This window comes from Meleagris gallopavo, chromosome 2 (genome assembly GCF_000146605.3).
Source record: "Meleagris gallopavo isolate NT-WF06-2002-E0010 breed Aviagen turkey brand Nicholas breeding stock chromosome 2, Turkey_5.1, whole genome shotgun sequence".
Lineage (NCBI taxonomy): Eukaryota > Metazoa > Chordata > Aves > Galliformes > Phasianidae > Meleagris > Meleagris gallopavo.
In genome coordinates, this window is record NC_015012.2 from 21265661 (window position 1) to 21276820 (window position 11160).

General features: G+C 40.7%; 1 protein-coding gene across 3 annotated transcripts in view; it reads right to left on the reverse strand.

Annotated features, from left to right (window-relative positions):
* Positions 1–67: 67 nt before the first annotated feature.
* Positions 68–11160, reverse strand: part of TRAF5 (TNF receptor associated factor 5) — a 16242-nt gene continuing 5149 nt past the window's right edge. For all 3 annotated transcript variants that reach the window (XM_010706738.3, XM_019612689.2, XM_031552365.1), the window contains 11 exons: positions 11004–11153; positions 10269–10493; positions 8474–8531; positions 7507–7608; positions 6626–6790; positions 6232–6309; positions 5787–5861; positions 5428–5520; positions 4633–4773; positions 3955–4123; positions 68–3492 (listed from right to left, as the gene is read on the reverse strand). In XM_010706738.3, coding sequence (XP_010705040.1) covers positions 2915–3492; positions 3955–4123; positions 4633–4773; positions 5428–5520; positions 5787–5861; positions 6232–6309; positions 6626–6790; positions 7507–7608; positions 8474–8531; positions 10269–10483 — 1674 coding nt within the window. In that variant the 5' untranslated portion in view covers positions 10484–10493; positions 11004–11153 and the 3' untranslated portion in view covers positions 68–2914. The remainder of the gene's footprint in view (positions 3493–3954; positions 4124–4632; positions 4774–5427; positions 5521–5786; positions 5862–6231; positions 6310–6625; positions 6791–7506; positions 7609–8473; positions 8532–10268; positions 10494–11003; positions 11154–11160) is intronic.

Sequence of the window (11160 nt, forward strand, 5' to 3'; positions counted from 1 at the left end):
GCCCGGCGCCGCGTCACGGCCCGCCCACGGCAACGCCTGCCCGCCGACGGGATGCACGGCACTCTGGAAAGGTGGTAACGTTATTTATTATGACCTTATTTTTGCGTGTACAGTTATGACGTTAGGCTAGAAAAATGCCTGCATTGTAGTAAGAGATACTCAAACAGTTACAAACGGTCAGTAACTACATAAAAATACACCGTGTGCTGATGTAGAACAGCTTTTGGTTTACTCAGTACGACATTATTAAAAGGTTTTTTGGTATTTCTCATGCAACGACAGAATCCTTCCCTGGTAATCATGCTAGACAACGTTTTTCCCTAACCTTTGAGATGAAATTTAAAATGCAGTTCACAAGTAGTAAAAATCGCTGAGAATCTTAACACAAAACTCAACTATTGTAACTGAAGAAATCAGTTTAAATAAGATCGCCTTAGAAAAAAAAGTAATTTTCTCGATAAATTCATTATAAAACAGGCAGTACTCCAGCGGGGACATTTCTGTCACCCAGGGTGAATCATTTGTGCTTCAGAATTTTAAAAGGAACATTCATGGCAAAAAGATAACGCCAACACAGGCACAGCCTGCCTAAAGCTGAGCACGCTTCCAGCATTGGCCCGGCAACACAGTAACACACACCCACGTCACTACGCCATCACCAACTCACCAACAGATAGAAATGGAGTTCTAATAGTACTTAGCTCTTTTCATGCTCAAAACTCTTCACAAACATTTAAATAGTCCCAACACTTCCACAAGTATTGTTATCCCCATTTTATACTTGGGGTGTGGAGGCAGAGAGGTCTGTTATTCATCCAGATACAGAGTGCGTCCTTTCCATCCTGCTTCAGTTCTCCAGGGTCTTTAACCTTTCATTTTACACTTCACACACTGGACAGTCCAAGCACCTGCAGCTGACACCACTCGGTTATCCCTTTGAAAGTATCAATTGATACGAAGTCCACATCAGAGGCTCAGAACCCATGTCCCAGGATATCCAATATCTTTCAGACAAGCTTTCTCTTTCTGTAATAAAAAGTATTAAGGACATGAAGCCAAATTCTCTCCGCTACGTGGAAAAAATGGACTGTAAAGTCAGTCATGGTGGTGATACAAAAGAACAAAATCGGACCTTTATCATCTGTCCAGTCACTATGAAAACTCCTGTGTGCCCATCATACACAGACGTGGTGCAACAAAAAGGACTTCCAGATGTGCTACCTTACTGTGATGTACAGATCACTAAGGCTTCTCTCCCACTCCACCTCCAAATTTGAAAATATTTGTCTGATTTGCACTCCAGAAACTGCCTAGCAAAGTAAATGCCTATAGCAATGAGCTTCCAGATATAAAATACTGTATTTTTCCCTCATCTTAGTGTCAGTCAGCAAATCATATTTATCATTCTGCACAGAAGTGGCATTTTCCATTTTGCCACATTGGCCATCTTGAATTTTCTACCTTACACCTTGGGGTCTGTGCCCCATTTTGGTTTTTATTCTGCCTGATTTATTCTTACTCTAAATCCAGCTTGATTTCATGCCATCCTTTTCAAAAGCTCCAGCTTTGTTTTGCCAGTTGGGCTGCAGGAGCAGTGGATAATATTTTGCTGTTTCACTACCTGATCTGTAAGAAATGAGACACAAAATTCTGTCACTTCTAACAACAAAATGACTGAATGTGCAAAATTACATCCATCCTACAAGCACCCAAAAGACTTTAAAAAGGCACGTGTGTTCTTTGCTTCTTGTTGCTTGGTGCCTGATCTTGGCATTCTTAGTGTGTCTCCAATAAACCCATAAAATGCAATTGTTCCCTTGCAATATGGAGAGAACTTAGGATAAAAATGAAGATCTTCCAAAGTATTTCATAGTTATCAGTAATTGCTCTGCAGCTCTCACTCCTTTCAACAAATGCTCAAACTGCACTACTTGTGAGACTTGAGTTCCAACAGGAGCTTCATTCCCTCATCTATTTCCCCCTTCATTCCCAAAATTCCAAATTTCTAGGGAGAACAGTGCATGTTATCTGAGGTTTTTCCCAAACAGATATCCAGAGCTCTTCCTGCCCCCTGTAGAGCTGGTTGGCCCAAAGAGTGCAGCTGGAAGGACAAACTGAAGAATTTTGTCCCCTTTCTTCCAAGAGCTGGCAGCTGAGTACCTTATGGCCATATCCTGAGAGGTGACAAGGACATACGGCTACTTTTGACCTCAGCTGGGGACTGTGGATGTTGATCACCAGTGGAAATCAGTCCCAAGGCACTAGGCAGGAATGAAAACGATGTTACCACAACCGTTTTATGACCTTCTGTACAGCTGAAATATCAGGCTAGAAAAGTAAGAGGCATTGGTATTTTGCTCTGGAATTCCTGGTAAAAAATACTTTAACAACAACAACAAAAAAAAAGTATGCAAGATCCCTGACAAGTGTCTGGCTGAACCCCCTTCTCACTGCTTCAAAAATTCCAGGAGATTGAGGGCTCATGATACATTGATTCAAGCTAGTATTGAAATGTTTCCATTTCAGACAAGTGAAATGTGCACTGGTGTGAGTAGTGGAGCCCACAGGCCTGCCTGGGCTCCCAAGGGCTTATAGGAGAATTTTCATCCTAAGTCACTAGTCCTGTGATGTGAGCCAAGCATTCATACCCAGCCCATACTGAGCCTAGTCAAAGCACTGGATTGAATGCATGTTCACATCAGACTGGTCTTACAGCTGCCTTGAAGCTGCAGGCTTGAAAAAAGGTTAAAAACAAAGGCTGATGTTTTAACAGTTCATTATCTGTCACATGGTCCAAGAGCCTTGAAACACATGAGTAGCTGACAGGTGGCAATTTACTATTGCATGGCTAGTAATCACCAAGAAGGCATTTCATAAAAATTAAAGCAGTCACACTGATTGGATACTTTTTTCTTCACAATTCCTCCAGATCAGTTAAATCCACAACTACTTTCAAAAACAGAGTGTCATCTCTGACGTAGGTATTCTTTGTGTTCTCCAGAACTGTGTGTGGCACAAAGCGTGGACAACCAGAGGCAATATTCATTTCTCCATCTGGCCTTTTGAAACTGCTGCTATTGGGGTCAGCTTTAAAGACTTCCACAATGTGATTTTTTTTCCCAGTTTGATCCAAAAGCATAAGTGTAACTTTTTGCTTGAAGGGCCATGGCAACAGTGAGTCGAACTCGCCTCTCATGACAACAAAGTAGAGTGAGACATGTGTTCCCTTGCCTGAGCCGTCCCCATTCAGATAGGCTCTGGCACACAACCTGTACCCACAGCGGCTGGTGTAGAAGGGCTGGCTGAAAATGGAGAGGACACGACCTTCCATTGCTTCTTTTTTCTTCATCTTGTAGTCTGTGATTTTCCAAATTAATTTCCCGTTGTAGCACGTGCCTTCCAAAAGCTTAAATCGTTCTTCGTTTTTATTGAGCTGTGCTTTGTGAATATTGATCTGGAGATCATGTTTGCTGGACTGACTTTCCAAAACAACTGGGAAAAAGTAAAATAAAACTGTCAAAGAGCAGCCAGACATGAGCTGACAATACGTAAGAACAATACTGAGTACAGACTGTTAACTACAGCTGTTAACCTTTTTTTCTTCCAATTGTAGTTGCAGCAGGTAGTTGAATAAGGAAAAACACTAACTGCAAGCCACACCTAGTGTCTGACTAGGGACACAACGACTGCTACCATCACAATGCACCAGCCTCACCAAACCCAGCACTCTGGCCCTGCTGTGCCTCAGGAATTCAGGAGCTGGGCCCTCTGGTGACACTGAGGAGTAGGGGAACGTGGGAGGATGTTTGTAGCATTGGTTGGTCATAGAAAGCCCAGAGAAGAGAACCTTTTTTGGCTAAGAGTTGCAACTGACTGAATGCAGTATTAGAGCCTGTACTTAGTCACCACAAAGATCCCAAAACCCATGCAGAAAAGAAGGAAGTCCCAACATACCTAAGCGCTGATCATATGTCTCCATAAGGGCAATCTTCTGTTTCACACTTTCAATTGTGTCAAACAGGGGTCTCAAGTCTAATTTACTTTGTTGCTGGTTTGCCATCTGTATTAGCTGTTTCACCTGCGATTCCAGTCGTGCAGACTTATCCAGATGACTGGCAAGAGCCTTCCAGTCAGTGCCATAGGAAGAAGGTGGGAAGAGGAGACAAGGACATTTACAAAAGCAGCCATTTCATTCAAAATAAAGAAATCTTTATCATGTGAGCAATGCCAACTAGACAGTGCAATCAGAAGTACTGTGCTGCCTCAGGAATGTGTCCAACTAATCCCTCCTTTGGCATTTACCAGCTGAGAAGCCATCCCTCAATTCAGATCAGTTCATGCTGCTTTATTTCATTCAACTGATGATTCAAATTCACACCTTCCTATTTTCCATGGCGATCTGGCCATGAGTATTTATACAGTGCTTTTTGCCCTGATTAGATACCTAAACTTCTTTATTGGTTACAACACAATACTGTCATTGTAAATAAGAGTGGCTTGGGAAGTGTCTGGGAAACAATATTTGTTACTGTCTTGCTATTAATGACAACTGGAAAAACATACTTTATACTGCATGGTTTAAACTGCAAGAATGCAATTGGCCAAAAAGGAAAAAAGCAATGTGTCACTCACCTGTGTGCTTACCATCAAATTGCTATTTTTACCAAACAGTTGTGTAAACTGTCTGAATTCTTTCTCACACTTTTTAACAGCCTCTGCTAACTGCTGGATTTTAATCTCTTTACATTCCAGGCTCTTGTACAGATCAGATATCTAGAGATGGAAAAGAACAGAATAAAAGCTCCATGCACAACCAAAATGCACAAGGATTAAATTAAAACATGTTATGGTACAGGAGAAAGTAGAGAAGTTTACAGTGTAAAGCCTCTAAGTTAGCTGGATAATTCAAAATTCAAGGATATGTGCTGTCAAATACTGACATCCCTGCATCTTAAATCTGACTTATTATTGCCCAGCTTGCAAAGTGAGATTTTTATAAGCCACAAGTCGGCAGGAGGAAGGAGGCAGGAGGCTCTGCATTGCTCTGTGCCACCTCTGCAGAGGGGATGACTTTGGCACCCCAAGGCTCCTGAAACGCAATCTGACTGGCCTCTGAAACCCTCAGATGTTCTATCCACAAACTTGGCATCAATTGCAAGAAGTCAAAAGCAAATGATGTAAGCAAGCGATAGCAACAAGGCTCCCGTTGTGTCTGATGGAGAATACACATGCCTGAGCACAGACAGGTTTCCAGCTAATTGCCTGACTTCAGTAGAAGAGCATATTCTGACTTCTGAGGTAAGCAAGGACAATAAAACCAGTCTTTTTAGAATGCATCTAAGCTCTAACAGACAACAAATGCAAAATCTCACATAATCTCCCAAACTGCCAAGAACTGTTGAAGAGTGTTCATTAAATACAACTTACTTGTTCTTCCAATCTAGAATTCTTGTCTAAAATCTGCAGCATGTGTTCCCGCAGGGCACCATTTTCATGTTCAGTAAGTTTTCCTCTTTTCACCTTAGTGAGGCCGAAGGGGAGTGAAAGAACAAAACAATCAGACCCACAGATTTTTGAAGCTGGTGGGTAAAAGATTTATTGATTTCAGGATTTAAAATGTCCCCTCTGTGCATTGGAAGTGAGGGAACGACAGTTCTGGTTCTCTGCTGTAGCGTCTTACTAAAAATGGTTGTAAAAGAATTAAAAATGATTATCTTGATCTTATCTTAACTACTCTGGTTTGGGAGACAAATTTCTAGCGCAAGCAATGATCTATAAAACATTACCTTTATAAGACAGCCATACTGTTTATATGGGCAGTCCACTTCAGTCTCAGGACACACAGTATGATGCTTTTCAATCTGCGTATATTAACAAAGAAACTTGTAATGAAATAAATATTAAGTACCTTATTGCACTGATAAAATCTAAATACCTGCATAAGGAGTGAATAGAGGCCAATGTCATGACTGATTACATAAAGAGGAAAATGAATATTCAGGATCAATAAGCAAGACAGGTGTCTTCCCACACTGCAATACCAGTGCTTTGCAGTGACCGAACACCTCGCTTGTCAGATGGGACATACATCACGTTTAGGACCAAACAAAGAAAATACTTAGAGTGATGAAGTTTTATTGGTGTGAGCCAATGTAGTCTGTGATGTGAGTTTCAGTTTTCAGTGAAGCGTACGATTTGCTGAGTTGTTGCATGTGAAAAAAATCCTCATACCTCCTTTTTCAGAATTATCTGTGAACAGTTTTGGAGACAAGGCATGGGATAATCAGGACAGTCATTTTCCTCATGATTCTGGGGAAAAGGAAAAACAAGGCAATGGTTTGCATTTTTGTAAAACAGTATTCATAGAAGTAGTTATTAATTCTGGCATGCAAAAAGTAATCATAAACACACACACACACAAGCCCCACATCATGTTTTTAAGAGAGTAAGAGTAAATGGTGTTACTTAAAGCATTCTCGTTTTTATTATGCTTTCTTCTTCAGCTACTCAGCCAAGTTTTGTTTCATGAGTGGTAAAACCCCACTGCAATGATGGAAACGTTTCACTCAGCAATATTAAGAGGCAAATATATGGATGGATTCTAGGAAATGCTTTATGATCTTACCTTTATGTTAATTAAAACCACGTATTTATTACAGAACTGACACATTTCTTCTCGAAATTTACAGTGCTGATTCAAATGATCTTTCAAATCTTTCCGAAGGATTTGATCACAACATCCATCATTAGTGCATTGCACGCTTTCAAACAAACACTGCTGAAGATGTTCCTGCAAGATATAAAAGCAAATTAAACCCCAGTATGACACACAGAAACATCTGGCAGTCTGGTGACTGCAAAATTGCAAAAATTTGAGGAGTCCTCTATAGGATTTCAACTTTTTACTCAAATAGGCCAAAATGGCCATCACGTTTTAGCAAGTTTTCCAGAATCAAGCCTCTCATTACGCCTAGGTGTACAGAAATTAAGGACAGATGCTGTGGATATAGTAAGGCCATCTCCGTGCTGTCACAGCTCTGGACTTCTGCTGGCCTCAGGCTCTGCTGAGCAGCAAGGCGGTGAGGTTAGGCTGAGCACCAACCTGCTCACCTGTCTTGGGTATTTCTCCCCATTTCCACATCACCCTGCACAGACTTCTGATGTGAGTTATCCTTGCTATTTTTATAATATTTAAATTCCTATATCATTATTTTTTCATTATTATATAGAAAACCTTCACTATAGTCCTCCTGAACTTGCAAAATGACAGATATATTCGCAGCATATACAGCAAATGGTTCTTACCAAACAAATGAGGCACAGCTGGTAGAAGCTTACAGCCCTGACATAGTATTTGTTACTCAGTGTATAACTAAGAGACAGACTATGTACTCAAGCCACATTGCTACAGTGACAAAAGTCTGAAGACAACCACTGAAATTTAGCTTGTGACACACAAAGTTCACATGAAAATCAAAGGCTTAAAATGTGATTGAGCCAACTAACCTGATACCGCCCCAGAATTATTTTTGAATTGCAGTCAGGGAAGTTTTTGCAGAACACGTACAAGTTGAGAACTTCTCTTTTACAACAGTTGTCTTTGAATACCTGTAAAGGAATGGATGGCAATGATGCTCAGACACCCTGTCAATAGACTCTGAGAAACAGCTGTGTAAGCAGAAGCAAGTGAGCTCCCTGAGCAAAATTCCAGTCTTATTTAGGGATCTTCCTACACAGAGCATTATACAGCTGCTCTGTGCTGCACTACTGTCATAAGATTTCCACAGGGCAGCAGACAGTGAGTGAAAAACAGAATCACAAAGACAGTCCGATTACAATTTTGTCTGAAGAGCAGAAGAGGGAAGAGACATTTCACTGGGAAATTCATTCTGGCAGGATCAAGTAGGCAGCATACTTTCAAGCCTTGGCATATAAACAAGAACAGATAAATGCATTACAAAAATCAGGTAGATTGCAAAATAAGCAGCATGAAGAACTTGCCTTTTCCTCTAAAAAGTTACCAAAAAGCAAACAAACTCTGCAGGGTTAATGATATATAATAGAAATAGTTAAGACAGCAAATTATAACCAAGTCAAAAATTAAAGACAAACAAATAAGATCCCCCAGAAAGACAGGGGATTAAAAAGTGCGCCAATAAACTCTCATGGTAAAATAACGTATAAAAATCCACCATAAAAAATATCAAAAGACATGAGAAGATTTAAAACTCTGTGAAACTATTTGATAGTTTACTGGAAATACAGAGGACTAAACTGAAATAACCTTAGAATGTGAAGTATAAAAGCAAGTTTTAGCTGTACATCCAAATCTTTTTTTCTTCACTTTCAATCAGCATTGCTTCATAAGACAAAAGCTGCTCTGCCTCTGGGGACAAAAAGGCTCAGATCCACCTTGTTCTCGGCTGTCCTGCTTTTTTTCATGCAGGTGGTCTCTGCATGCACAGCCACTTACCTCGTGCATTTTTATTGTTTCTTTGTCGACAGGACATGTGGGTACTGCATTCAGTCCTCTAGATTAAAAGAAGAGTTGTGTTAACCCACAGAAGATTTGATTTACTTGATTTACTTTTCAAGATTGGGTTATGCTAGAATTCAACTGGCATGGATAATGGAGCAGTGACTTTCAATTTGTGGTCACAAAATTGTAAGGGACAGCTTTATCAGCTGAGCGTTCAGAAGTTCATGGACGCAGATGGAATCTCCCCAGATCACTGAGGTGGACATTGTAGCTGAACCACTCTCAACAATCTAATGAAGGTTATGGGGATCTGGAGAGGCTCCTGATGGCTGGAAGCTGCACAGTATTATACCCAGCTGCAAACAGGGCAGGAGGAGAAGACCTGGGAAACTATGGACCTGTTGGCCTAGCCTGGAAAAACTGTGGAAAAGATTGTCCTGAGGAATATTGAAAGGCAGTTAGAGAACAAAACTGTTATCAGGCATAGTCAGTGTGGGTCCATCAAAAGAAAGTCCAGCCTGAATAATCTGAGGGCACAGATTCTTGATCCATCTTAAATTTCCTATGTTTTAGTCACTTTTATAACAAGTAATTTAAGTCGGAGATGGTTTAACAAGTTAAATCTTATCTGCTGTTCCTATGTCAAAGTGATATTTTCCGTGATATGAATCAACAAAATATCATACCTAGAACTTATGTAATAATTAAGTATGGAAGGAGTGTGAGTTGTCTATGTCCCATTCACATGGGATACCATAAGAATCAAAAAGCACTTTGGAAAGGCTTTGTTCTAGCAACTACACAGCCACTTAGTCTGCTTAGAGCTCTGGGAGGTTATTAAGCTGCAACAATGAACTTATAACAGAAAGCAGTTTGTCCTGTGACTGTTAATAAGATGCCTTTTAAATTAAGGGGGATCTTGTCACTCTCTGGCCATCTGCTTCTCACAGATATCATATCTGAAAAAATCTGTGTGCATTAAGCTGAGCCTCTGTTTAGTACAAGTAGTGCAGTCCTTGTTAAAACAATAAAGGAAGACTTAATGGCCCCTGTATTAAAAGAAGTCCTATGATAAGAGTTGAGAAAATGCATATTGAGGCTGTTGTGCATAGGGAGGCAACCGAGAGGGGGAAAAGTGACAAACATAAAGCATCTAAAATCTGTAAAAAGTAGAAGCAGTATCTGTTCACACAGTCCAGCTTCTCTGCTGTCGTCCTGGACACATGCACACAAAACATTTGATAGGTCTGCCGGGTAAGCTTATTTACAACTGCAGGTGAATCCCAAGCAAACGATGACAACATCCCTCTGATCTCACTGTAGTTTTGGGTAATATTAACATCAGTTCAAGGACTCCACTAGAAGTAAAGAAGTTACATGGAACCAAATGAAACTAGCCTTAATTTAGCTACTGGCGCCAATAACATGAAATATTAATGCAAAAAAAACCACCTGAGTAGTACCAATAACAGAAGGGCAAACCAAGATACTGTCCCACTCAATAACGTTTAAATTCATTACGTTTAAAAGTTTTTCGTATGCTGACTTCTATGCAGTTGCCAAAGCAATCCTATATTTCTCACCAGCACCCTGTAAGATCTTTAAAGACACCTTAAAAAGACTGAGCACACAGTCATTGAGTCCAGAAGTCTTCGCATCGACTCTCATACAACGTGTTACCAGAGAATCACTGTTATTATGGAATTCACTGTTGATTTATGGAAGGTGCCAACTTCTGTTTAAGAACAGGACAGGGAGCCTGTAGATACAGGAAGGAGTTTGTACTAACCGCAAAGTGAGAATGCACTGCTGGCAAAACCGGTGCCCACATCCTGTCTGGTGGGGATTGTGAAGGACTAAGTGGCAGTAGGCACATTTGTACCGGTCCTCTAAGGTTTCCACAAACTTGTAGTCAGTGTCGGGTTCGAAGTCCAGAGAAACAGCACTAGCAGAGTTCTGGCGCATAAAGATGCCCGAGACACCAGTGAGCTCGTCACAGGCCATGGAAGCCACGCTGGAAAATCAAACATGGGAAGAATCTTGTTAAATGCTCACCATCAGTCGCTTCACCTCCGCTATAGCCTGCGGCAGGCTGCCATCTGTCTGAGGGTTTCAGTTTGCAGAAGGGTCCAACAGATTTCAAAGGGAAATGTGGCATCAACTGTGGCAGTACAACAGAATGCTCAGAGGATCCCAAGATGATGCTTATATGACAAGCATTAAACACACACTTTGGAAAGAGTTTTGGGGTTTGAGAACTATTTCCCAGAACAGGGAATTTTTTCTCAATTTTCTTGCAGGAACTGTTAGCCTAAAAAACCACCAAAATTTAAAGCAGGCACATGTGGGGAAAGCAGAGGCCAAGTGTTGGCCCTAAGGTCTGCCAGGAAAGTCTGTGCTTAACGTGGAACCCTCCCACACAGTATCATAAATTCACTGCACTGGTGCAAACAAGATAACTTTGTGGTTATGGCCACGAGTACACACAAAAAAAAAAAGAAAAACAGGAGTAGAGGGATTTTACCTTCAGTTTAGGTGTTAAAAGACCCAAAGCCTCTTATCTTGTCATCCTTCTATTTCCGGACGATCATTCATTTATAATAGTAGACTATAATCTCATTTTTTCCAAAATTTTACTTAATTATATGTCAGTTCTTGGCTATATTAACCTTGCCTGCAAA